This window comes from Macaca mulatta, chromosome 1 (assembly GCF_049350105.2).
Source record: "Macaca mulatta isolate MMU2019108-1 chromosome 1, T2T-MMU8v2.0, whole genome shotgun sequence".
Lineage (NCBI taxonomy): Eukaryota > Metazoa > Chordata > Mammalia > Primates > Cercopithecidae > Macaca > Macaca mulatta.
The window spans coordinates 237,058,813-237,086,610 of NC_133406.1; the positions used below are offsets into that span (position 1 = coordinate 237,058,813).

General features: G+C 61.2%; 1 protein-coding gene across 3 annotated transcripts in view; it reads right to left on the minus strand.

The window, feature by feature from the left end:
* Positions 1-27,798, minus strand: part of TP73 (tumor protein p73) — a 92,387-nt gene that overhangs the window by 21,553 nt on the left and 43,036 nt on the right. For 2 of the 3 annotated variants that reach the window (XM_015138176.3, XM_077978405.1), the window contains exon 4: positions 5,628-5,870. In XM_015138176.3, the coding sequence (XP_014993662.2) occupies positions 5,628-5,870 (243 nt within the window). Of the gene's footprint in view, positions 1-5,627; positions 5,871-21,596; positions 21,870-27,798 lie in introns of those variants that run through there. The other variant, XM_077978395.1, reaches the window with a different exon arrangement.

The window sequence follows — 27,798 nt, forward strand, 5'->3', positions numbered from 1 at the left end:
TACTGAGCTCAGGCCTGGGAGGGGCGAAGGAAGAGGGGGCAGGGAGGCACCAGGAGAGGCCGGTCCCCAAGCCTAGCTGCCTGGCTTCCCGCCCAGGAGGCTGGCCAGCCTCGGAGCAGTCCAGTGATAGAGTGTTCCCGAGGGATTTTCCTTTGTCAATAAAACCAGGCAGTGAAAGCAGACAGGGACGGACTCTCCACCCCCAGTCCCAGTTTGATTCACTGGCAAACAGCAGTGGAAGGCTCATGGAGGCCGAGGCACAGCCTGGGCTCCCCCAACACCCTGCTCGGTCCAAAACTTTCTCCCCTAGGGACAGGCAGGTCCCTCTGAGGGGTCAGCACCTCCTTATCGCTGGTTCCCCTGGGGGCCCTGACGGTCATACGGACCTGCCCCACAGAACTGGGAGCAGAGGGTTGGGCAGGGGGCAGGGGCTGCTCATGGGGACCTGTCCAGGGACATGCAAGGGCCGGGGGAGCCACCACATGGGCTGCAAGGGCAAGGTTAGGGGTCTGGCTGCTGGGGCCAGGCCCAGCTCTGCCCTCTGCTGACAGGTGACCTTGGTGTGCCCTGTGGGAGCCTCAGTTTCCTCATCTGTAAAATGGGGAGCGTGGGAGGCCCTGCACACAGGGGCAATGTTGCTGCCGGTGCTACTAATCAGACGTGCTGGGTCCACAGGACTGTGGACTGGAAACAAGTCCTAGAAAATAGATGATTCTTCCTAAAACGTAAATTGGATCATGCCTCTCCCACAGCAGTCTCACGCCTATGGAAGGGAATCCTGTCCCCTGAGGGGTTCTCTCTCCTGTCTCCTCCAAGAACCAGGCAGTGTGGGGTGGGGCAGCAGGACCCAGGGTCTCAGAGCTGGGGCCTCCGCAGCCTCACTCGGGGCCTCCAAGGCTAAGTTCTGTGCCCTCTAGGGCCCAGGAGTGAGTTCCTCTGGCTGCTCCAGAAAGTGGAGAGAGAAGAGCTGACCGGCCCCGGAGGCACCGACCACAGCCCGAGCGGGCCTGCTGGAAGCTCCGACCCTGCCGCAGATCCCTGCGCCACACGATGTGAACAATTGCTGCAATCTCACCCTAAGTACTCTTGTTTCCCCTAATAATCCACGTTTCATCTCCACAATAAACATTGTTAGAACTCTTCCCTCAGCTTTACGCACATATAATTGCTTCTGGTGCCAGTAAAAGGTATTAATTCCACTCATGCATTCCATAAACTTTTAGGATAACGCAATTGATACCACGATCGTGTTGGGACACCTCCGCTATTATTCTCCCGCTTGCAAGCCTCCGAGGCGCTGGGAAGGTTGCTCCAGACCCATTAGTGTTGACTCAGCCTCATTCTCCCCAGGAATCCCGAGCAAAGCCTTTATGCTTCCCTGACCATCCTTCCATATGTCTCTCCTCGGGGGGGGCTTTCCTAGACGTGGAGTCAGCTCTCCCCCAAGACGAACATGTGCGCGCATGCACACACACGCACACACACACGCACACACACACGCACACACACACGCACACACACACGCACACACACACACACACGCTGAGTCTGAGAGCAGCTGGAGGGCACTCGGGGCTGTGTCCAGCCCCCTGTGTCCATCTCTCTGTCTGGAGGGATACTGGGGCAGCTGGTCATCGCACCTGTGTGTGTCCTCATCATCCTGCCGTGGCAGCCTGCCTCGTGGGCTGTGGGTGGTGTCACTCAGCATGCCCTGAGGTGCCCATAGATGCTGTGCTGGGCCAGGGCTTCCAACCCCACAATGCTTTCTTGCCTGACCTCAGAACCCTGTCCCCAAACTTCCCAAATACCAAGGACAGCCACCTTCCCCGATGAGGCTGAGCTGGGGGCAGAACGGATGAGCCGGGGTGTCACAGCATCCGATGCCCATCATCTTGGGCTGTTCCGACAGCTAGAGGAACTCCTGTTCATTCTCCTCCCTGAGGGCCTCCTGGAATCAGCTGTCTGAGCCACTGCCAACCTGCAGGGCTCCCAGGACAGGAGCGGCCAGCAGGGCTCAGAGGCCAGGCCACGCCCTGCCGAGAGCTCTGCCCATGCTCTGACCCCACACTGTCCCACAGAGGGTGTTGAACTGGGAGAAGGGTACTGGTGTCACCATCAGCACTGCACTCACAAAGAGCACACGTGTGTGGAGCGCTCCCCAGGCACCCTGCCCTGCCCTAAGAAGTCCCAAGAGCCAGCTCCTTTGTCCCTACCATGGCTGGTAGGCCACACTCTCTCTGCAGGTGAGGATGCCAGGGCAGAGGGGCGAAGGAGCAGGTGCTCCCAGGCAGACCTGGGATCAGGACCCCAGTAGGTGCCAGCTCTACCCCTCTCACCATGCAGGGTCCCTCTCACCAAACGCCAGCCTTGCCCTGTCACTGGTCACTGGTTACACTCTCGTGGCTAAACACAAATCCTTCCTCTGACTCTTGGTTACCCATGACCCGCCTCCTCCTCCTCCTGGCTTTCCATGGGTGGGAGCTCTAGAACCCTGGGCAGCGACGGGGGGAGGCCTATGCATGTACATGCCTGGCTGTGTGTTTCCATGTGCCTGCATGTGCATAACGGACTTGTGTATCCATGTGTGTGCATGCATGTGGGAGGGTGCCATGTCTGTGTGTGTATTCACACATATGCACAGGCCTGTGAACCGCAGCCTCCAGACCCCTCAGTGCCCAAGGAGATCTGAAGTCTGAGGGAAGCTGCTTAGGACAGATGGACACCCCCAGGGCTGGGGAGACCCATCGTGGGCCTCAGCAAAGCCGAGGTCAAAGACCCCAGTAGCAGCTGTGGTCACCTGGGGACTGGTGAGGGTGTTTTCCTGACTGGGGAGAAAGGAGGGCGGCAGCCAATGTGGAACTGTACTTGAGAAAAATAAGAATTATCCATCAGTTACCAGCCGGCTGGTGTGCCGGGAGCCCAGGGAGCCACGGTGCGGAGGCCGGACGCAAGCCCAGGCAGCAGGTCTGGGCAGTGCCCGCACGGTGGGACCCCAGAACTGGGAGCAAGTGGGCTGTCTGGAGGCCCTGTCCCACACTGTGAGCCGACCACCTGCCTGCCCCTCCCTGGGCAAGGGAAGAAGCCCTGGTGGAGGGGGTTCTGCCCCCAGAGAGCTGAGGTGCCAAAAATCTCATTATCAATGTGTGTTCCACCTCCACCCCCTGGATCCACAGGGCTTCGGAGGAGGGGCCCTGGGTGCAGGCGACAGCATCTTCTTCCCTAGCTCGCGCCCCAACCCCCAGCCCCAGCATCCACAAAGCCCAGCAGGGAGGGAGCGAGGAGGCGTCGCTGCTCCTCTCCTGGGCACCAGGCAGAGCCTTCCCCTCCCCCGGGTGCGGCTGACCAGCCCGTCCCGCAGGGCAAGGCCGCCCCGTCCTGCAGAACAAGGCAATTGAGACAAAACCATGAAGTCCCTTGAACCTGATGCCACACCTGGCAGGAGGTGGGGGTGGCAGACACCCCAGGTGGGGGACGTCAGCCAGCAGAGGGGTTTGCTCCTGTCCTTCCAGGAAGATCAGCGCAGACCACATGCAGTGCGCCCCAAGCATAGTGGAGACCCCGCCAGCATCCCCAGACCATGGGAGGAAGGGAGGCAGAGCTCCCACAAGCTGCCTGCCAGGACTGCAAGGGGACACTCTCTGGAAACCACCAGCATCGTAAACCCCAGGGCAGGAGGTCAGTGTCCCCAGAGGGGAGAGAGTGGACTTGGGCAACAAGCCTGAGCGTGGGAGAGAAGCAGTGGAAGGGCTCCCGCTGCTGGAGTGTGCAGGTGAGGATGCCTTGGGGCCTTCTGACCTGGCTTCAGGTGGCCTCACCGGACCTTCAAGCGGGGTGGAGGGATAGTCCTGGTCTCCCTTGCCCCACAGGCAGGTGCAGCTGCCACAGAACCACTCATTTGGGAGGCCCAGGCCAGCATGCCCACCACCACCACAATGAAGACAACACATGGGCCTCCTGCTGCGAGCTAAGCGCTGTGCTGACCACGGCCCCAGCACGGTCTTCCCATCCTTATCTCCACCGTGCAGTAAGGAGCGTGGAGGAGTAATTTCCAAATGGAGAAAACGGGGCGTTAGGGCTGGGGTCGGCATTCCCTGCCAGATGGGGGTGGGAGGCCCTGGAGGAGGTGCCAGGTCCTCTGCCCCTTGGCCCAACAGCCCACAGAGCCCCTTCCCATCAAGCCCAGGGAGTCTGGGCTGAGCCTTCTCTTAGCCTGGAGCCAGCAGTTGGGGGAGCCCATGGCTGGAGTGAGAATCAGAAACAACCGCAGGTGGGGGCGGGCGGGGCCTGGAACCCAGACCCCAGACCAGCCCGGCAGGACTGTCCAGCTACCTGCAGAGCCTGACAGGCTACCTTAGGCTCCGCCCTGCCCCTCGGCCCTCCAGGAGCGTGGGAAAACCGCAGCTATGGCCGGCAGCACAGTGGGACCCGATTCTTAAAGCGGAAAAACCCGAGGGGCCTTTTCTCAGCACTCCCCACAGTGGGTGGGAATGCAGCTGCCCTGCACGGACTTCAGGGGGCCAGCACTGAGCTGTGCCCAGGGGAGGCGGGGCCTCGTGGGGGAGGGGACGCTGCCCAGTGGGCCGGACCGACCATGTGTCCCATAGAGCCCCTCCTGCAGCCACGGCCCAGGTGTCTGGGCAGGGCTCCCTTGCCCCCTCCTCGGTGCAGGAGGGGAAACCCGGAGAGCTCTTGGGGCTGCTCTTCCCGCCCAACCCCTGCGTGCCCTCCACTCCTGGCTGGGGTCATGCAGCCTTGACCTTGCCCCTCCTGACAGACCCCCACCCCGGAAGCCGTCTGGGCAGGGCAGCTCAGTGGGTAGGAATACAGATGCAGAGTTGGTGGCCCCCACTTACTATGAGCAGAACTCTGGGCGAACCACTTCCCTCCCCGCGCCTCAGCCTCCTTGGCTGTACAAGGGAGCAGTGATGGAGTCAGCCCCGTGCGTTGTTGGTGGGTGCAGGAGTTAGCTCAACTCAAAGCCCTGAGCACGGTGCCTGGCTCGAGGAGAGTGGCCATGTGCACAGGTGATGTTATCAGAGTTAGCAAGATCCCCACCGTGGGCCAGGCTGTCCCCAGGGGCACCGCAGTGAGGACCTGAGTCCTCGGCATGGTGGTTCCACCCCATCTCCTCGGCGCATGCCAATTCCTGGAAATGACACCCCAGAGACGGTGCTGGCAAAGCCCAAACCCGCCCACCCGCAGATGCGTCTCGCTGCCTGGAGGAGGCAGGCTCTGCAGACCCTAGGCTGTGGGCCTGTCTTGGACAGACAACTCTTGGCAGCAGAGCCCCTGCCTCTGCCCAGGAGAGGATTTCAAACCAAAGCCCCTACCTGAGCATGGGGAAGCCGCTGGCCAGTCTCGGCGGAGACCTCAGCAGCCGGGCCAAGCCCGTCCCCTCTGGGGCCCTTTGGAGGCTGACTTTCTCTGGCCACTCACGTCCAGAGGGGTGGGCACACCGAGACTGCCCGGCCCTGAGACCCGCCTCCTGCCTGAAGCTCCTCCCGGCCCGGGCCAGGTGGGAGCCCCGAGCAGACAGTGGGGCGAGCTCGGACCTCTTGAGGTGCGGGGAACGCGGCCACCTCCTTTCCAGCCCGCAGCTCACAGCCCGCAGGGAGCAGGGGACTTACCGTCCAGGTGGCTGACTTGGCCGTGCTGGACTGCTGGAAAGTGACCTCGAAGTGGTGGGGTCCGGGATAGTCGGTGTTGGAGGGGATGACAGGCGCGGGCGACATGGTGTCGAAGGTGGAGCTGGGCTGCGCGTAGGGTGAGTGGGTGGGCACGCTGGCGGCGTGCTCTGGGGTGTACGGGCTGGCCGAGGCCGCGCGGCTGCTCATCTGGTCCATGGTGCTGCTCAGCAAATTGAACTGGGCCTGGCGCGGGAAAGGGGAGGAGGGAGGGGAAACACACACAGTCAGTCGTCCTGTCCCGTCTAGGAGGTGTCCTGTTACAGGAGCCTTAAAGGGCCAGCGGCTCCAGTCATCCCAAATATTTCCCCGGGTCTCTCCCCCATCCCAACAGGCCACTACTTGCGTTGGGATAAACTGACATATTCACCTCGCCCTCCCCTCCATCAGCCTCCCGGTGCCAGGGTTTCTGGGGATCCACCCAGCCGTTGATGAGGCGGAATAGACTCTCTGCACACCTGGAGGGGAGGCGTTGGGTGGGGGAGGCTCCCAGGCCCTGATGCCCACACGGGCTTCGCTGCACCCTCTGGGCAGTATCGGGGTCTGGACCTCACAGCTCAAAGTGGGGAGATCCAGCCCCAGGGAGCCAGGCAGCGGGTGAGGTGGGCCAGGCACAAGTGGGCCCTGAGTGCAGGGTGCGCACACCTGGGCTTGGGTGCGTGGGTGCCCCTGAGGTGCTGGAGACCAGATTCGGGCCCCCACTAGGCCTGGCCCTCTAGGTGGTGGGATAGGGTGGGGGCTGCTGTTCAATGGCTGAGCCCTGTTTTCCCAGGTGGGCGGCCTCGTCTCCCGGTGAACGGCCTCACCCACACTGGAAAGGCCGCTCCGAGCTCAGGGGCCAGCGAAGCCCCACCCCTGCTGCCCCCTGGCCCGGGGTTCTCTCGCTGGGCCCCTACCCGCAGCTCCCCCACCAGGACCACACACCAAGGAACGGGAACCCCTGTGAGTGCGTCCCCTGCGCCACCCTCTGTGGGCCGCCGGGACCCCAGCACGGATCAGCCTCTGCCAGGAGCTTAAGGGAGGCCCCAGCTGAGGGAGGGGGTGCTGGCCCGGCCTTGGTGTCTCAGATCCAGGGCAGGGCAGACCTCACTTGGTGGGCCACCGAGGAAGACCCCTCTTCCAAACCCGGAGGCGGGTACTGGAGGAACACTGCAGACGCATAAACAGCTTTCCCGTGACCCCCGAGCCTCAACGCAAACAAACTCCTTTACCCCTCTCCCCTGGCCTACGATGGGCACCGTGACTGTCCCCATTTTACAGATGAGGAACCTGAGCTATGGGGCTGGAGACACGATTGGCCCCAGGCATCCAGCGGCCCCAGCCAATGGCACAAAGGTCACCAGCAACCAGCAAGGTGCAGGCCGAGACCCCCAGACCGTGAACTGGGACTGCAGAGCAGGAAGGGGCACAGCCAGGCGTAGGCGGGCGGCGGGGGGTCCTTCTGCCCTGTGCCCCTCTTTAGAGAAGCTGTGGCGTGCTGTGAGCGCACTCCCCCCTCCCACCAGCCTGCCCCCTCCAAGCCAAAAAATAAAAGGTGCATCCCCCGCACACGAGGGTTTAGGGGCCTGGCCGGGACTCCCAAGCTCAGCCCCTTCCTGTACCTCAGCCTTCTCCATCAGAGGCGTTAGGTTTAGTGACCCAGAGGCCCTCGGCTCTGCAGGTCCTAGGACACACATCCACTGAGGTCCCTGATGAGGGCCACAGCCCCCGGCCCCTCCAGCATCCGATGGAGAAGGATACCGGGCAAGTCCAGAGTTTGTGTCCTCTCTGAGTCCTCTACTGAGTCCTCCACTGAGTGCGGTCCAACGTGGAGGCAGCTCAGCCTGGGATGCTGGAGGGGCAGGAGTCAGGGGACTGGTGCTCACCAGAGCCATCACCACTGTTCCCAGGGCCACCGAAGGCCAGGCAGGCACTTTCCCTGGGTGCTCCAGCCCAGGACAGCTAACAGCCCCCAGTAGGCCTGAGCCGCCAGGTCCGACCCGTGTCCTAGCTCCAATGCAAGGGTCTTGGCACCAGGCCTCGGCTGAAGCTGCCATCATCTGGCACCATTAAGCTGGCTGTGAGCTGTCAACCTGGGGAGCCCACCCAGCAATGGAACGGGGACCCCTGCAGCACGGGCCCTGCCCACCTCTCCGGCACCAGCGCAGCCTCCTTCCTGGTCTGTCGCACCCCCCACAGCCTTCCTAACTTCCTGCACCACAGGCCCTTCCCGGGAGCCCAGGGTGCACTGAATGGCCAATGGATAAAGAAAACTGTGTGTCTGGACAGTGGCCTCTTCCTCGGCCATAAGGACAGAAGGAAGCTCCCACACGCTGCCACGTGGACGAGCCTTGGAAACATGGTGTCAGGTTAAAACCATCACGGGGGGACGCCTGTAATCCCAGCACTCTGGGGACCGAGGTGGGAGGATCTCCTGAGCCTAGGAGTCTGAGGCTGCAGAGAGCCAAGCCCAGGAGTCTGAGACTGCAGAGAGCCAAGATCACGCCACTGCCCTCCAGCCTGGGAGACAGGGCAAGACTTTGTCTCAAAAAACAAAACAAAACATAATATCCCAGGGAAGGGTGACCCTCACCTATCCCGGCTCCTGGGCTATTGTGAGGGCGTCTGGGGAAGCAGCCACCGCCCTGCTCAGAGAACGGTGTAGAAAGGCCACTCCTGCTCCTCCTGGTGTCTGGCTTGGGGAACCTGCCACCCTGGGCACCAGCGAGCTGCCAGTAGGCTCCCGGCAGAGAGGATGGACCCCTGCCTCAGCCCCACACGTGGGAGGTTGGGTGATGGTGGGGGTGACACAGGGCAGTGCCAAGCTCCGGCTGCACAGCACAGGCCCCGCCCCAGAGTCCCCGGTTCCCAGACTCCTCACCAAGGCCCGAGAGGTCTCCGAGGTGAGGAGAGCTGCTCCTGAGCACAGGCCCAGGCCCTGCCTGGAAGCTGCACACGAATCCGCACCAGCCCTGTCTGGGCTCAGAGGTCACTGTTCTGAGGGGTCAGCCCTGGCCACACTGGCAGGAGCAGCCCCCAGGCCTCGGGTGTTCTCTCATCACCCAGTCTGAGCATCTTAACAGCCACTCTCTGGAAGGCCAGGCTCACATGTCCCCCAAGGCTTCTGTCTCCCCTACTTGAGCGTGAACCCACGAGGACCCTGGATACGGTGGCCACTGGCCACACAGGGTTGGGGTGTGTGAAATGTGGATGGAGCCGAGCGCAGTGTGTGAGTGCACCCCGATTCCAAGGGCTCAGGGCCACGGAAAGAACGGAAAACTCCTCACTCACCATTTCCTATTGATTACAAGCTGAAACCATCACAGTTAGGGGTGAATACAGGAAATAATTAAATGACTTCTGTCAGTTCCTTTCCATCTTTTTGAATGCGGCTACTAGAAAACGCAGAATTACACACGTGGCTCAGAGCCAACACCGTCAATCAGTGCTCCATTAGAGCGGCTGCTTGAGAGGCTCGCTGAACAAGTGAGCTGGTAGAACAAACGGACGAACGGCTCCCCCAGTCCAGCTGCCCAGAAGTGAGTACGGGACATGAGCCAGCCCCTCCCACCACTGGGTACCGGGTGCCAGTCTGCCCATCGCCCCCATGGTACCCTCTCTCTTCCACGCAACCAGCGGCGGCCTTCCTGGAAGGGTCTTTCCTGTTTTGGGCCCTGGGATGGCCTCAGGGATGCAGGACTTCCCCACTCCTGACTCATGTGAGTCCCCTGGGCAAGAACATCCCGGGACTCGAGGGCTGCCCAGCTGAGGCTTCTCAGGTGAGGAAGGCAGGCAAGGGCAGGCCCCAGGGTCCCCCCAACTGCCGACTCCCATTCCTGCTCCATCCCCGAGAACAGGACAGCCAGTGGGGCAAAGAGCCCGCGCCTCCCTTGTTTGGGAGAAGCAGGACGCAGACCCACGGCAACGTGGTTCATATTTTAACTTGTCCACATTCTTGAATGATCTGAGGAAGGTGCCAAGGAATTAGTCATTGAGGCAAGAGAAGAGCTGATAGGATCTCTGCACCCAGCACAGCCCAGCGGGAGTGAGCCGGGCCCTTGCAGCAGGCAGCCCCATGCGGGAATTCTAATTAGTGGATAAGTGTCGGGACAGCAGGCCTGAAGCCCTCTCAGCGCGGTTCTCTGGCCGGGAGCCCCAGGCAGGCTCCCTTAGCAGGGCTTCTCCAGGCAGGGCCCCGATATCGGTCTCTCCCTCTGGTCCTCTCTGATCCTCAGGCTCAGTGACACTGGCGGGGGCCTCTGAAGCCCCCTCCTCCCCAGGGTTACTGGGCCTGTCCTCGTGCCCAGGGGACACTGTCCTCTCCTCCTGCTTCCAGGGGACCTCTCTCCCTGCACGCTGGCCCTGCCTGTGGTCACCGCCCCTGTCGCGTCCCCAGTGGGTGGCAGAGGCTTTGCGGCTGCAGCTTTGAGTGCAGCTGGGAACGCAGCGTCTGGGGAGTGTGGGTGGCTTTCTGGGTCACTGACCTCCCCCTTAGGCCTCCCCAGGCGTCCTCCACAGGCCCCTCCACCTGGCTCGGAGGATTCTGGTTTTCCCTTTTGCTTCCTGCCTGGCAGCAAGGAGCTTTGCCTGGGGCCTGGCTCCTGCCCGGGGTCAAGCTGCTGAAACTGGCAACCCTGACCCTAACACAGGCCTGCACGGGAGCCCAGGGTCTCCCAAAACCAGAGGGCCCCCGGAAACCGCAGGGAGGAACCCGGGCAAAACCAGGACTTTTTTGGTTTGTTTTGCTTTCAACAAGAGCTCCCAAGATAGTGGGCTAATTAGGACACGCCCGGCCCGCGGCGGCCACAAGTGCCTACATGTGTGTGCAGGGCTCCTGGGCCTGACCCAAGGAGTGCTCGGGAGCCAGGGAGCCAGCGGGTGGCCTTCCCGCCTGCCTCCAGGCCTCGGACGCACCAGGCCCTGCTGGGGCCCCAGGGCCTTGTTGCAGGGCAAGAGTGCTCTGCCAGGGCAGATCCGGCAGCCCCCACTCACCCACCCAGGGGACCTCGTCTCTCCTCCCTGCAGATGGGCTGGGGACCTCCCTGGGTGCACCTGCACTCGAGATGAGCTCTGGGCTGGGGGCTGGGGGCCGGGGCCGGGGCGTGGGCAGCAGGCAGTGGTAAATGGAGCTGCTATCTAGCCTTGCCAGTCACAGGCATCAACACAGTTCCCAGACCTCACTGGTTTGACCCACCCATGCCCCTGGGGTGGCAGCAGGCTGGTGACCTTGCTCCAAAGTGAGGCATCAGAGAATGAGGCCACTAGTAGCTGGGCCCCCTCCAGGAGGAATGTGGAGGGTCTCGCCTGCCCCCTGGCCTGCCTGTCTGAGAGCAGAGAGGAGCAGTGTGGGGGAGGCCAGAGGTCAGGTCAGCCCTGAAGCCCCGTCCCGCTGGCTGGAAACCCCAATCCAAGCCCCGGCACCTACCGTCGGCCACGCTGGGGATGGTGATGGCTGAGGTCTGGAGGTTCTCACAAGGTGGGCAGGAAGTGGTGGCCAGGGCTCCCCATCCCAGAACAGCGGGTTCTTCTGGGTCTACTGGTGCCCCCGTGCCACCACCCTGGGAACCAGGCTTCTCTGTCCATCCAGGGGAGGGGCAGGAGAGACCTCCCAGGGACCCAAGGGGGCCAAGCAGGGCTCTGAGGTCAGGAGTCCCGGGGCCAAGTCTCAGCTCCACCTGTGTGACCTGGCCCATCACTCCACCTCCCTAGGACTTTGTTTTCTCATCTGCAAAGTGGGGATGAAATCAATGTGTACTGGCCAGGCGCAGTAGCTCATGCCTATCATCCCAGCACTTTGGGAGGCCAAAGTGGGTGGATCACCTGAGGTCAGGAGTTTGAGACTGGCCTGGCCAACATGGTGAAACCCTGTTTCTACTAAAAACACAAAAAGAAATTTAGCTGGGCATGGTGGTGTGTGCCTGTAATTCCGGCTACGTGGGAAGATGAGCAAGGAGAATTGCTTGAACCTGGAAGGCAGAGGTTGCAGTGAGCCGAGATCATGCCACTGCACTCCAGCCTGGGTGACACAGCAAGACTCTGTCTTGAAAAAAAACCAAGAAGTCAACATGGACTTCGTAGGATGGTTGTGGGAATCAAGAGGGTCCAGAAATACAGTAACCTGAGATTTTTCATCAGAAGTGACTCTCACGCGGGAGGCCTCCTGGAACCAGCGTCCAGGAAGCTCCCATGCATGAGGCATGACCTTCACGCCTTGGCACAAAAATCCAGCTAGAAGGAACTGCGGTTGGGCAGGCTCCGCTGAGGAACAGGGACGGGAATCCAGATTCACTACTCAGAGGACAGTCGCTAAGCCCCGGGCACAGGGATGGATGGGGAAGAGCAGGTGCTCTCAGGGGTCAGGGTCTCTTCTGTTCCCTGAGGTGTCCAGGCAGCCAGCACCGAGAGGACGCCCAGGAACTCTTGGTTGGATGAAACAAACCCTGAAATCCACGTGGGCCGTGCAACTGGGGAAGTGGCCACGGTGTGCTACTGCCTGCCATGTCAGCCAGAGCCCCAAGCCCAGACAGTGCCCAGGGTCCAGGCTGCCTTCCCCAGAATGTGGAGGGTGGGGACAGCCCCTTGAAAGACTCATTGTCCTCACTGGCCAGGAGCTGGAGGGGAGCTGGGCCCCATCGTCACCCTCCCGCCCCATGGGTTCCATCCTATTTCAGATTAAGTTGGATTTTGTGGTTTTGTTAAAAGATTCCCATTGCACCTGTTGACTGTTTAAAATGTGTAAACCGTCTCAAGTGATTTTTTTTTTTTTTTTTTTGAGACAGAGTCTCGCTGTGTCACCCAGGCTGGAGTGCAGTGGTGCGATCTCGGCTCACTGCAACTTCCACCTCCTGGATTCAAGAGATTATCTTGCCTCAGCCTCCCCAGTAGCTGGGATTACAGGTGTTAATTTTTGTATTTTTAGTAGAGACGGGGTTTCACCATGTTGGCCAGGCTGGTTTCGACCTCCTGATCTCAAGTGATCTGCCCACCTCAGCCTTCCAAAGTGCTGGGATTACAGGCGTGGGGCACTTGAGTGATTTTATTTACATGTAGATGGGAAATACATTTTTTTCAAGTTTGTGTCCCTGTTCCCCCGCTAGTCCGCTCCTCTCGCTTCCCAGTATCTACAGCGCCTTTTATCAGGGCCCAGGATATTAAGACAGAATGCAAAGCAAGGACATGGGCGGTCACGGCTGTGCTGTGGGATGACAAAGGACAGATGTGGTACTGTCCAGAATGGAACGTAGTTTTTAGTGGAAACGATAACAGAGAAACCTGCCAGCAAAATTCACAATGACTCTGGCCACGTCTCCAAAGGCCATGGTTTCGGCTGACTCCTCTGGCGGAGATGTGGGTCGAAGGCATCTCCAACCTGGTCCCTGCACTGGGTCCAGCAGGGGTGGTGGGGAGGGCGGGGCACAAATGCTCATTCGGAAACCGTTGTCTCTGCCACAAGTGCAGAGGCACGAAAGATAGAGCTCCTGCTCCTCAGACAATAACAGCTTCCCGAGGGATCCCATCCTGGGGGGAGCCGAGGCCAGGTCAGCTGCCAAGGATGGGGCCCTGGGCTTGGCAGGAATCAGGAGACTGGGACCTGAGCCCACGGTCTGGCCATGCAGTCTCGCTTCTCTGTGGAAATGGAGATTCCTCTGATCCTAATCAGTTAGGATCGCAGTCAGAGAGGGAGGCACGTGGAAAAGCATAGTAGGGACGTCAGCTGAAATCCTGATGCCCCGCTGGCCCCTGCCCACCTCCACCTCTGCCTCCCTCGCTCCTGTCACCTCTCTAGCTCCTGCACCAGCGCGAGCATCCCTGCTCCCCGCCCGGCATTTATCCCGCACACTCTTGGTCCGTTCTGTTCAACCGGGACGGGAGCTCCAGACAGGGCAGGGACATGCTCTGCTTCATCCACCACTGGCAGCCACAGCGTGGTGCATGGTGGGCCCGCAACAGACATTTCCAGAAGGCAGCATGTTTGAGGGCTGGAGTCTGGCGTCGGGGTCTGCCTGGAGTCTCCTGAGGGGTCAGCTGGCCTCCCTCTGGCCTCCTGGCCTTCTCCCTCCAGCCTGGACGGGGCTCTGAGCTGTGACCCCAGCCCCTGTAGAACAAGGAGGTCCGTGTCCCCGCTGCCTGGAGAATATTGAGACCAGACTGTTGTGGTTTTTAGAGAGTATGCAGCTCCTCAAACTCCCTGATCTCTCGCGGGCATGTCTGAACTTGGGCCCCAACCTCGCCCAGGGGTGAGTGACTGACAAGCAGCCCGGGCTTCGGAGGGAGACAGCCCATCCCACCGAGGCAAGACCTCCATCCTGCCGGTACTTCCCACAGCATCTCCCGGAGCCCGTGATTAAACGGATGGAAATGCCAACAAGATTCGACATGCGCCTGGGGGGAAGCCTCCCTCTCCCGACAGTGCACACAGCACCCTCTGCTCTCACCCAGGGCTGAGGGAAGGCCTTGCCCAATCCCGTGCCAGGGCCATGTGGAACTTTCCACACCTCACACTGGAGAAACGCGCCCCCAGAAGCCCCGCACGGCTGCTCAGACGTGTGTCTGCAGGACTGCGAGGCCCAGGGCCACCGCTGCTATCCTGCCTGCACCTGCCTGCAGCGGCGGAGCCCGTCTGCAGCACCCACTCTGTGTTTAGTGCCACACGGGGGCCTTGCAGACGCGTCTCCCTCCACACCCCCAGGTGATTTCAGATGACTCCAGGGTAGCCTGGTGCCCCCTGGGCCTCCAGAGACTCACATTTGAGCCGCCCACTGTGGCCTGGTGCAAGGGCCTCGCCCCACCCTCTCAACCCTCACTGCCTTCCACCTGCTAACCGCCCTGGAGTCCCCTCACAGTGCCTCTACCTCCCTCCCCAGACCCTTCTCCACACCCCTCAGCTTCTGCCCCCTGCCTCCCAGATCCCACTCAAAGCCCACCTCCCCTGAGAAGCCTCCTCCAGAGGCCTAGCCCAGCAGCCCCTCCCTTCCAGGTCGCAGCAAGGGGCAGCCTGGACCCTGAGTGTCTGTGGGAGGCCCCAGTGGGGTATGCAGGCCACACCCCCTCAAGGCCCTGTGCTGCTGCCTATGCGAGGCAGGCGGCCCACAGGATGCCCAGACTTTATTTAACCACCTGAACGGGCTGGTCCAGGGCCTCCCACCCAGAGTGCCGAGTGCCTGGGAAGACAAGGGGGAAGGTACAGCTCACACAGGCTTCTCTCCCCTCTCCAAACCCTGCTGCCAGCATCCCGGAGCCCAACCCAGGTGTCAGCCCTGACATCCTATGTCCTTGAACACACGCCCCTGCCCATCCACCTGTCCATCCATCCAACCGCCCTGCAGATGTGAATCAGGCCCCACCTGTAACAGCCTCCTGCCGTGCTGGAGACGCTGACAGGTGCTTAGCAGGGCTTCCTGGACCCCTCCCAGCACACATTAGTGGCTGAGCCGAGAATTTGAATTGTGACAAGTACAGTGCAGGGCGCAGGGAGGGGAGGCAGTTACAGGGCGCAGTGCAGGGCACGGGGAAGGGGGGGCAGTTACGGGGCGCAGTGCAGGGCGCAGGGAGGGGAGGTAGTTACGGGGCACAGTGCAGGGCGCGGGGAGGGGGGGCAGTTACAGGGCGCAGTGCAGGGCGCAGGGAGGGGAGGTAGTTACGGGGCACAGTGCAGGGCGCGGGGAGGGGGGGCAGTTACAGGGCGCAGTGCAGGGCGCGGGGGGGCAGTTATGGGGCGCAGTGCAGGGCGCGGGGAGGGGGGGCAGTTACGGGGCGCAGTGCAGGGCGCGGGGAGGGGAGGCAGTTACGGGGCGCAGTGAAGGGTGCAGGGAGGGGAGGTAGTTACAGGGCGCAGTGCAGGGCGCAGGGAGGGGAGGCAGTTACGGGGCGCAGTGCAGGGCACAGGGAAGGAGAGGCAGTTACGGGGCGTGCCACCTCCGATGGCTCTAGGTGACAAGGGGACATTGGAGCAGGAGCCCAAAGGTGGAGAAGACAGTCCAGGACAGCTGTGGGGGCCATCGAGGCAGAGGGCAGAGGCCCCGGAGCCAGAGAGACAGCAGCATGCTTGCTCAGGAGTCTCCCAGCCCTGCTCTGCCTGTCCCCTCCCCAGTTAGTGGGCTCAGGAGTGACAGATGGTCCCACCCAGTGTGCTGGCCTCAGTCAGTTCCCACAAAGGCAAGTCAGCTTTTCACACTCATTTCCTAGGCTTGACATCCTGGCACCCTCGCAGGTGCAGGGAGACGGCAGCTAACACGAGACGCGGCCCCGGCCCTCCATGCTGACGACAATAAATAAACCAGGCGGCGAACGTGCAGGGGCTCAGGATCAAAAGTGGTCTTGGAAACAGAGCTGGCCACAGGGGCCAGGGCTGGCATCCAGGCAAGGACGGGCTCAGGAAAAGGTGAAGGCGGCCCTGCAGGAAGGGAAAGATCTGCCGCAGGTACTGAGCGGGCCTGGGAGTGTTTCCAGGCTGGGGACCAGCAGGGCAGAGAGCCTGCAGCCAGAGGAAGGGCCGAGGGCCCATGCAGGGAGAGACGGAGCCCTGGGGGACAGCGGGAGAGGCGGTCGGAACTGAGCAGAGACGTGCGGGTCTGCAAAGGGCTCCCTCTGGCTCTGGTGTCGAGAACACAGGGCGGGCATCAGCAAAGGCAGCAACTGTGAGATGTGTCTGAGCAGTGGGTGTGAGGTGGGCTTCGGGTGCGCGGTGGGCCGCGGGTGCGAGGTGGGGTGCGCGGTGGGCCGCGCAGGGGCCCCGGCTACGTTTGCAGGCAGGATTCACAGGACCTCAGGTGTGTCGAGAGTGCCTCCAGGGCTCTGGCCTGAGCAAAGGGGAGAGTGGATTTCCAGCTAGCTGAGGTGCGGCACCGTCCCCCATCAGGGGAAGATAAAGAGTTCAGTTTGGGTCTAGCAAGTTGAGGTCCAACTAGGCTGGTGATTGTGGGGAGGCCCAATGGGGGACAGAAGGAGGGAGACAGAAATAGCAGCTGGAGGAGGGTGGCAGGGGGGCCGGAGGCAGGCGGCACTAGGCACAGCTGGCAGGTGAGCGGGGTGGCTCCTCTGATCCCTGGATATCCAGCTAGGACAACTGGTCCCTCCCCTGGCCCCAGGTGGCCCGAGCCCCACCACTGCTTGGGGTCTTCCAGGACACAAGTCCTGGAGAGGATGCTGGGGGCTCCCTGGGCCATGCTCAGCTCTCTCTTGGGAGGACGCTGGGGGCCACTGAGGCTGCACTCAGCGATCCCATGAGCCATTCCCAGCTGGGCCCTGCCCTCTCCAAACCATGGGAACTCAGCAGCCTCTGGGTTGCCAAGCCCCAGTCCCTTTTCTGTTCTCCCAGCCGGCCCCTCATGCCTGGTCTCTCCTGGCCTTCCAGGCTGCCCCTCCGCATCTCCCCCTCCACTCGGTGTCTCGGATGTCGGAGTGCCCAGTGCTCGGCTCCAGCCGCTGTCTCCCCCTGCCTCCGTGCAGATTCCCCAGAGCCCTGACTGTAAGCACCCATGCCCAGGACTCCCTGGAGGTCGTCTCCACAGCCTGCCTGCCCACAACAGCAACTGAGTGTACACGTGGCCGCTCCTGCAAGTGTGGCCCCAACTCCTTACCCACCTCCCATCTGGACCCTGCCAGCCTTTCCTGCCTTGGGGAGCAGCAGAGGCCCCTGCAAGGCTGCAAACAGAACCTCAGCATCTTTCTGGAATCCTCCCCTGTTCTTCCTCTAAGGTCACCTTCAAACACAACCCTACACCTGACCACCACCCACCACCTCCTCTGACGCACACAGGTCTGAGCCACCAGGTGGTCACACTTCTCAGGCCCCAGGACCACTGGATACCCCTCCCTCATGGGGCTTTGGGAACTGCTCGCTCGTCATCCTCCTCCCTGCATGCAGCTCTTTCTCAGCTGTGCAATGGCTGCTGGGCGTCTCCAGTACAGCCAAGGCCACGGCCACGGCCATGGCCACAGTCAACGGCCGACTACGGCGTTTTCACCCCTGCTCTGCTGCAGTTCTGCCCATCTCAGGGCAGAAAACTTGGGGTCCCCCTCCCCTCCCCTCATATCCAGCCCACCAGCAAATCTTGCCCAGAATCCCACAGCGTTGCACCCCCTGGCCAGTGGGCTGCCCCCTCCTCTGGATGGCCCCAGCTTGTGAGCAGCTCCTGGCCTCGGCCCTGCCCCCCTGTGGTCTATCCCCGGCGCTGCAGCCGGGGGCCCTCCCAGAACGTCTGCCAGCTGCATCCCTCGACTCCATAGCCCCACGTACACAGTAGGCGCCTAGTAACTGCAGCTAGCCGCACTGATTGGCTTCCCCCGGCCCCAGGGCCCTGTCCTGGAGGCCTGTCCTGCCCAGAGGCTTCACTTTCTGCAGGAACAGAGCGGGCACCGGCTCCATGGGGCACACAGGGGGTCCAAAGCTCTGGACCCGTCCATGCTGCTCCTTGGCACAGGGGTGGCCACGTTCCCGCAACGGATGGATGCCCGCCATGCGGAGGGGTAGGGTGAGAACAGGCCAAGCCCAAGGGTGGACAGCCCAGGCGCTGCAGCGAGGCAGGCTGGAGCCCCTCCATACAGAGGGTGCTGGAGAGCCGGGGGTGTCTCCCATCACCCTGGCTAACCTCCTGAGACCCTAGAGCAGAAGAATAGAGGCCCCAGGTGGAAGTGGGGGGCAAGGGGCCATGAGCTGGAAATCTGGGAAGTCAGGGAGACTCCCAGGTGTGGATAGACAGCGCCCAGCTCCGACGTCTCCAGCGCTCAGCCTCCTCTAGAGGGGCCCCACGCGTCCAGCTCCTTCCTTGCTAAAGGCAGGAGAAGTGGGCAATGTCTCTGTGTCCACCTCAGGGTTGGGCATTGATCAACCCCAGTGTGTGGGAGCCGCAGACTCAGAACGTGGCCGTGTTTGGCCAGAGCCACCATGGGGTTATCCAGTCCCCCATGCGGAAGGACAGTGTAAAAAGCAAGTGAAGAGCATGGCTGGGATTGCGGGAGGAGGGGCTGAGGCTGCATGACTGCGATTGCAGGAGGAGGGGCTGAGGCTGCATGACTGCGATTGCAGGAGGAGGGGCTGAGGCTGCATGGCTGGGATTGCAGGAGGAGGGGGCTGAGGCTGCATGGCTGGGATTGTGGGAGGAGGGGCTGAGGCTGCATGGCTGGGATTGTGGGAGGAGGGGCTGAGGTTGCATGGCTGGGATTGCAGGAGGAGGGGGCTGAGGCTGCATGGCTGGGATTGCGGGAGGAGGGGCTGAGGCTGCAGCTCTCCAGGGCAGGCCTCCCTGCGCCCCCATCTGCAGCAAGTAACCAGTGGCTCTCATTGGTCCCCACAGCTGAGCGGCTACGGTCAAGTCTGTCCCAGTCACAGAGGAGACTGAGGCTCAGAGAGAGGTGTCACTGTCCAAAGACTCAGCTTGCAGGTGCCAGAGAAACAGACTCCGAGCCCACACCTGGAATCCTGTGCCAGGTTGGGGGCAATTGGTGGGTCCAGTTGAGGGCTCAGACAGTGTCCTGCAACCCAGACGCCTCTTCCCAGGGCTAGGCTGGCCCAGCGGGCTCCAGAGCAGCTGCTGTACTTCGATAGGAATGACCAGGGCCGCACAAAACCACCAACTCCAATACAACTCTATCCGCTCACTTTGGGTTTAAAACCCTTTGGGCTGAATACCATTTTCTCTCTCAAAACATGTTCCTGCAGTACGATGAGGTCATGAATACTCTCTCTGCCACAGAAACAGGGAAACTGAGTCACCACCCAGCCCATTAGGATGGCCCCGCCTAGCCCGCCTCCCCCGAGAAGGAAGAGGTGTTGGAGACACGGCTGGCTCTGGGTACTGCCTCCACCTGCTCCTGGCACTCAGCCTCACACACAAAGGTGCCCAGTGGACACTTGCTGATGGGACAGATCAACAAATGAACAAACGAACCACAGTAATCCTCGGTCTAAAAAGAAACACAGTGATGGCACAGCTGGCCATTGCTGACGCCCAGGGCACCGGGCAGCAGCAGCCGAGTGGACACCAGCAGCTCCTGCAGGCAGAGAAGATCTGCAGGCCAGGGCAGCAGGGCTCCACCTCCCCACCCCTCCTGGGAATGGAGTCTGCGTGGCCGCACACTCAACCTTGGTGGAGTCCCCCAGAGAGTGAGTCACATGGCGACATCTGCTCCATTCAAGGGAAAAGATTGTACCAGAGTCCCCCCAGGTCCCCAGGCTTCTCGGCTGGCCAGGCAGTGACACTGGCCTCTCCACCCGAGGCTTCTGGTTCTACCTTGGGTTCCAGGCGGTCCAGCAGCCAGGAGACAGCCCCTCCCAGCTCACACACCTCCTGAATCAAGAGTCTGGGGGTACAAGTCTGTCCCCCCAGGAGCCCCAGGCCTCTGTGTGTTTCTAATAGCAATGTGTTGGTGGATACACGTATCAGTGAACAAGTGGGTGACAGCCGGACAAGGGAGAGAGGGACACCCCATGCCCGATGTAGCCGCTGCCTGCTCTGGGCTGCAGTCCCAGCACTGGGTTTCAGATAAAAAGATCACACAGGCAGGTGGAGAGGCCATGGTGCCACCAGACTCGCGTGCATGGAGCCAGCATCCGGGCATGCTGTGGAGCTGGGTCACCCACACCCTCACCCACCCTCTGGGCCACACACACACTGCCTCTCTTCTCAAAGCCTTGCCTGGGAACACACAGCCACAGGCACGAACATACATGTACCCATCACAACACACACACAGAAACACATGAGCACCTACCCACCTAGATCACACAATCACCCCTGCAATACCAATCCGCACACACGAACACACACCACAACACATATGCAAACATGTGTACGCACACACACACCCCTCCTGTACACACACCCATAACACACACACATCTGCACATATCCTCACCTGCGTATTGCATGCACATCCACACTGAGACGCACACATGCACGCACACCAATACCCACCTGCCACGTGCACACTGATGTGCACAGTGGCATGCACACTCACACACATCGCTGTCACACACACCCTGGTCACACTGCCTGGAGCCCACGGCTCCAAAGGTCTCCGTCCCTAGATCTTTGTGCCTCTGCATCCCGGTGCCAGCAGAGCTTGGGAGCACTTGGACTCTGCCTGCCTGCTCGCTGTCCCCCGCCCATGGCTGAGTTTCCCATGTGGCAGAGGTCCCCACGGCCCCAGCTGTCTGCTTCCCTGGGAGGAGGAGCGGCCCTGCATGGAGCAGCTGTACCCAGCCTTCCACCTTCTCAATTAGCAGCTGGTGCCTGCCTGGCACCAGGGACCTGGCAAGTCTGGAAGTGAGGCCAGGTCCCCAGGGCTCAGGCTGCAGAGGCCAACCACAAGCTGCAGGCCCTTCCCTCCCCTCTGCCAGGCCAGCTGCCCACTGCACGGGGGACGGCGCGTGAGAGGCCTCGAGCCCAGTTTGCTGCAGGTCCTGGCCCTGGAGCTCAGACCCACGCGGAGAAGAGCCCGTGAGGCTGACGAGAAGCCCCGTCTGCCACTGCTGTCAAATGAGCACATTCCCAGGTGAGGGCGGGGCAGCCTCACACCCAAGCCCAGGAGAAAGGTGACTTCCAGGGCACACTGAGCTCCTGGCGGCTGCGGCAGAGCAGCGCAGCTCGGAAGTTCTGAGCCTGGACCAAAGCCAAGGAGCATCAGAGACCCCCAAGCACAAGGCAGAAGCACCAGCAGCCCCATCGGCACAGACCTGGCCTCCTCTCCCTGGCTGCGGGTCCCTGCCCAGCAGGTGGGCACAGGCTGTTGGAGCCTGAATCTGCCCTGCCTCCATGCCCGGGACCTGCCTCTAGCCCCTCAACGCCTCCCTTCCTACCTCTGCTCACCCCAACTGGCAGCAGACGCTGGGCCAGGAAGTCAGGCAGAAGGATGCCCCTCTGAACCCTCCACCACAGTAAAATCCCCTGCAAAGTCCCCGAAGAGGTCCTGTGAAGGGCGCGTCACACCTACCGTGGCGAGGTGCCGTGCGGGGTCACCGACGTACAGCATGGTAGGCGCCGGGGGGTCTGCACACGCCGGGGAACTGGTGTCCCGTGGGACGAGGCATGGGTCTGGGCGGCGCGAGGGGAAGGGTCAGGGTCGTGGCCGCCAGGCAGCGTGGACCGAGGGGGAGAGACTGGGCAGCTAGGGAGGCGGGAGCCGAGGATGCTCGGGAACATGCGGGCCGTTTGTTGGCATTTTCGCTTTTCCCATCTCCTCAGTTCTGTCAACTGGCTGAATCCAACAACAAAACCCGCGGCCCACCCCTTTATTCCTCGTGAGTATTCATCCAAGTCCGGGGCAGGCCTCAGCTTGCCCAGTGATGTGTTGGACCGCACCAAGGAGGCTGCGCGGGGAGGGCGAGGACGCCGGTCAGCGCCGGCTCCATAATTAAACCCACCAGGGCTCCTTCCGAGATGCTGCCTGCCTGGGGAAGGCTCGGGGGGCCCCAGGCCCTCACCCAGCAAAGCAGCCTCTGTTCCCAGGCATGAGGGCTGAGCCCTGGCCCTGGAGATCATGGTAGGCAAGGCTGGGCCACCCCAAGGGGGAGAGATGGTGGCGCCTCCCTTGGCGACCCAGGAGGGGCGCATCTTCCCCCTGCGCGGGGAACTTGGTGGTCCGCCGGGACCAGTCCAAGGCCTGCATGGAGAGGAGGGGCTCTCAGGAGGCTGCAACCCTAGACCCCCGAGGGAGACAGGTGACGGCAGTGAGCAGCCCTTGTGGGGCCTGCCTTCCACCGCCTGCCCAAAGCAGGGGTGAGTCTAAGAGCCCAGAGCCGTGTGTTTGGAGCCCACCCTGGCACTGGTCAAGCCCCTAGGAAACAGGGACAAGCCACTGCTGCCAAAGAAAAGCCCGGTTGTGGGGCCCACTGCAGGCGTGGACGGCCTTGGCACAGCCAGTGAGGTGCGGTGGCTCTGCAGTGGTGCCCCACACCCGACTAGTGGGGCCTTTAAGGTGACTGCCGCTCCCTGTCAGGCCGTCTGAATTTCCATTGTATTTCAGCTGTCTTTGGTACAAAGTTACCCCTGGCAGAGGGACCCGAGTCCCCCTGGAAGCAGGCAGGGCATCCATGCCCAGACAAACCCGGGGAATGGGGCCTGCGGACCCGCACTTCCAGTCCCCAGGGCGCCGTGGCTCCCACGAGGGCTGAGAAATCCATGCGGAGACCCTTTCCTTCCAACCTTTCCTGCCAAATTCCCAAACCACCTGCCTCCTTTCTCTTGTCTCCATCTCCCCAGCTTCCTTCCTCCCTGTCGTCCCCACCGATAGCCGATAGCCGCAGGGGCCTCCATCGCTCCCCACCCCCACCTCTAGGAGACCGGAGAGAGCTGGAGGAGGGCAGGGGAGGCTTGGACTGCAGCTGCCTGAGGAGCCCCGAGGACCCGCCCTGCCCCACCAGCAGGCCGGGCTGAGGACGAAAGGATGATTCCGGGTACTGTGCCCCGAGGGGCTGGGGCCTGGAGAGCCCAGCAGCGGGCGAGTCTTGGACGCCCACCTCTTCCTGTGGCTGAGGATCTCAGCCCCCAACAGGCAAGGCGGCGGCACTCAGGAGGAGAGAACGGAGAAAAAGACAGTTTTGTTTGGTAGACCAGGTTCAGGAAGGGCGTCTCTGGGAAGGCCCCTGCAGGGGATCGGCTGGGGCCCAGACTGGAGGTTCTGGGGAAAGCAGCAGCCTCCTTGCAGGGGAGCCCAGGGCGAGCCCCCGGAGACTCCTGCTGGGATGGGAGATGCCCTGGGGGTGGGGGTATCTTCTGCTTCTGAGCCTGGGACCCTTCTTGGGTTCGGGGTGGGCTCCCCAGGGATGGAGAGACACTCAGAGCCGGGCGGAGGCGGGGCCTGGGTTCCGCTCCCCACCCCCACGGGGCACATTCCCAGCCTCTGCAGGCAGTGCCCTCACCTGCCAAAGGGAACGATGGATTGAAAAGGAGACTCAGGCCAGTCCCGTGTGCAGGACCAGACGGATGGCTTTGTAAATAGGCAAACGGAGAGCGCCAAGGGGAAGGACGTGAGGAGGGAAGACGGCCTGGCTGCCTTCAGCAGGAGCCCCACCCATGCCCAGGGCACCGTGCCTGAGACCCCGCATCTCTCCACCCTCACTGTCTGGGCTGCAGGGGTCACAGCGCGGCTGAGCTACGTGTTTCCAACTCGAAAGCACCCAAAACCACTGGCCTCTGCCCCCGAGGAGCACCCAGCTTTCTGCAAATGTTCCCAAGGCCCAGCCTTGCAGAGGACAGGGACAGGGGACCTGGGGCCACCCTCCCTTGGCTTGGCCTTTAGTGCCTCCTCTAGGTTCCCTCCCAGCTGGGTCCTCCATTCCGCTTTCATTCTGCTTCTGACTCACTAGGGTTTCCGCAGGACCCTGGGCGGCAGGACAGGTGGGGAACCACGCTGCCGCAGCCCACGGTACTCTCCAGGCACCGCATCTTTGTTTCTGGTGCCTGCGATGTGTCAGTTCAAGGCCAAACTCGTAGAACAGGGTCCCCTGGGCAGCTGGCTTCATCCCACCCAAGGAAGAGGCCGCGGAAGCTGCCAGGCTCTGAGACCCCGGTGTGGGTGGGGCCCACTTCTGCGCAGCCCCAAAGTGCTTTGTCACGAAAGCTCACCGAAGGAAAGGCCGCGTGGGGGCTCTCTGTGAGGGGGTAATGGGTGGGCTGGGGTCTCAGAGCTGACCATGGCGAGCTGAGCCCCCTCCCTACTCCCACGCCTGACCCCACCCTTCCTCCGGCTACAGATCCCCCTTGGAAGGGAGGGGTGTCCTTCTCCCTCTGTCCGCCTGCCCCTTCCTCGGGGTCACACGCGCACAGGGCCCGCGCCCTTCCTTCTCCTGGGCATGGGGGGAATGCCTCTCCCTAAAGTCACCAAGGCCTATCTGGGGTGACCTCTGGGGTCTCAGGCCCCCAAGTGTCCGAAGGGTCTGACCCCAGGCGTCTGTCCTACCGCTGGTTCCCGGGGCCCCCGGGGTAGATCGGCCGCCTTCTGCCCCACCAGCTGTAGACCCTGCTCTGTGGCCCACCTGCCCACAACAGCTGTCACCAGGGAAAGGCGCCAGGAGAGGCGGGAAGGGGCGGGGGAGGGGCCAGGCCTGGAGGAGGCTCTAGGGAGTAGAGGGGAGGGGAGGGGAGCAGAGTGAAGGGGAGGGGAGGGAGGAGACACCTGCCTCCCTCATCTTTTCTCCTCTCCTGTGTCCTCCCTCCTTGCGAAGCATCCTGAGAGCCAGCAGGGCCACAGGTCTCTCATTGCCCTGCGCTGGTTTTGTCCGAGGGGACGCTGGCGCTCAGAGGGGCAGGGATTCGCCCCCAAGCCCAGGCCCAGCACTGCAGAGACTCCTCGGGTGGGTCCGGGTGAGGATTAGGACCCCCGCCCCCACAGTCACGCCCACACTGCCTCCTCCCACCCTGTGAGCACACGAGAGAGCTTTATCCTCTGCAGCTCTTCCCAGACGGTGTGGGGGTGGCCAGGGGAGGCCCCACCCACGTGGCATCCAGAACCCCATCAAGCCTTCCTCACTCAGGGAACCAGCCGGGGCACTGAGAGGGCAGGGGCTGGGCCAGTTTTAGCTGTGGCTCCTCGGCCCACCCTCCCCAGCCCACGGGGAGGCCAGGGCCACCGGCTTCCCCCTGCTCTCCTCTTGCAGAAGGGGGACTTGTTTTAGAGTGAGGTCCCTGTGAGCCACGTAGGGTCTTCAGGGACAGCCAGAGCCTAAGGCACGGGGCAGCTCAGGCAGGAACTGTGCCGGGCAAGGGCAGCAGGCCCTGGTCCCAGATCCTATCCTAGGCCCTTCTGGCTCTGCTGTTCTGGTCTCCGAGGGAGTAGCTTTCTTAAACACAGGGCCTCCCCTACCCTCACCCTCTGGACATCCTCAAACCTCAGTGGGTGACTTGGAGCCTCTCAGTAGCGCCATTTGTAGACAGGAAACTGAGGCCCAGAGGACTACATAATTCTTTAAGGGTTGCCCAGCTCAGAAGGGAAGGGGTGGGTCCTGAGCTCAGCGAATCTGGCCTCGGAGCCCCCAGTCACACCCACCTCAGTCTGCTGGACTTTCTGGGCCGTCCCAGTCAGATGGCCACAGTGACCACGGGGTCTGCTTCCTGCTGTGGCCACACACAGCTCACAGTCTCCCCAGTAAGTCTGTGGCCTGGCACTCCTCTAAGGCCCACTGAGGGTTCGACTGCTCTTGTCCACACCCCACTCTCCTGAACTGCCTAAACTCAGCCTCCTCTGCAGGGACCAGTGTGGCAGGAGGGTTGTCCGAGGCCCACAGGGTTGGGCAGAGCCAGCATCCAGCACCTGGCACCCCAGAGGCTATGCCACCTCCCAAAGGGCTCTCTGCTCTGGGCTTCTACTGAGAGAAGAGAGATAGACCCTCTCATATTGTTTTACACTCAGTAAAGAAAAAGAAAAGCGAAACTAAAGTCAGGTAGCCCGGCGCCTAGGACAGACCCGAAACCAAAGAACCAGACCGGAAAATTCGACCCCTGACCTAGCAACTGATATTATCTACAGATTATAGAAAGACATTGTAAAACTTCCCAGTCTGTTCTGTTTCACTCTGACCACCGGTGCATGCAGCCCCTGTCACGTACTCACTGCTTGCTCCATCGATCACAACCCTCTCACGCAGACCCCCTCAGAGTTGTGAGCTCTTAAAAGGGACAGAAATTGCTCCCTCGAGGAGCTCGGCTCTTGAGACAGGAGTCCTGCTGATGCTCCCAGTTGAATAAACCTCTTCCTTCTTTAACTCGGTGTCTGAGGAGTTTTGTCTGTGGCTTGTCCTGCTACATTTCTCGGTTCCCTGACTGGGAAGTGAGGTGATTGGCGGATGGTCGAGGCAGCTCCTTCAGCAGCTTAAGTCTGCCCTGTGGAACATCCCTGCAGGGGACTCCGACCAGCCCGAGTGAGCGGATCCTAAGCGAGCTCCCGGGTAGGCATTTGCCCTGGTGGGACGCCTCCCCAGAGCAGTGCGTGGCAGGCCCCCGTGGAGGATCAACGCAGTGGCTGAACACCGGGAAGGAACGGGTACTTGAAATCTGGACATCTGAAATATGGTAAGGCTAGTCTTGAGAAGTTGCCCACTCCATTTGAGTGGAAGCGTGGCCTGATCACCCATGGCGTGCCTTTATCGGCACTTTGGTTTTGGTTTTGGTTTTGACTTGGTTTGAATTGCTTGACAGGACTGGTCTTAGGAACTTGCCTACTCCATTTGAGTGGAAGCGTGGCCTGATCGCCCATGGTGTGCTGTACCAGCACTTTGGTTTTTGTTTTGGACTTGACTTGGATTGTTTGATGCTTTGGTTTTGGTTTTGACCTGGCTTGGATTTCTGGATATTCTGATTTTGGTTTTGATTTTGGTTTAGTATAAACTGCAAAAGTGTGCATGTGCCCTTTTTACCTGTTCCTTGTTTTGCAGGGTGTGTGTGGTGTGAGCGTGGTGTGAGCGTGGTGTTTTGTCTTGAAGAAGCATGGGTCAGGCACAAATAAGCCCACCCTACTAGGAACTATGTTGAAAAATTTCAAAAACTGATTTAAGAGACTATGGAGTACTATGACACCAAGAAAACTTAAAACTTTGTGTAAGATAGACTGGCCAGCATTAGAGGTAGGTTGGTCATTAGAAGGAAACCTGGACAGGTCCCTTGTTTCAAAGGTATGGCACAAGGTAACCTGCAAGCCAGGGCATCCAGACCAGCTCCTGTATATAGACACTTGGTTACAGCTGGTTTTCGACCCACCGCCCCCAACACACAGTGGTTGAGAGAACAGCAGCATAAGCAGCTGGCAAAGGCAAGGAAAGACCAGCAGAGAGAGAGAAAAGAAAGAGACAGAGAGGAAGAGACAGACAAAGAAGGAGTCAAGGAGAGAGAGAGAGAGAGAGAGAAAGAGAGAGGCAGAGAGAGAGAGAGAGGAAGAGACAGAGGCAAAAGGGAAGTCAAAGAGAGAGAGACAAAGTCAAAGAGAGAGAGACAAAGTCAAAGAGAGAGAGACAAAGTCAAAGAGCGAGAGACAAAGTCAAAGAGAGAGAGACAAAGTCAAAGAGAGAGAGACAAAGTCAAAGAGAGAGAGACAAAGTCAAAGAGAGAGAGACAAAGTCAAAGAGAGAAAGACAAAGTCAAAGAGAGAGAGACAAAGTCAAAGAGGAAAAAGACAGAAAGAGATATACAAGTAGTGAAGAAAA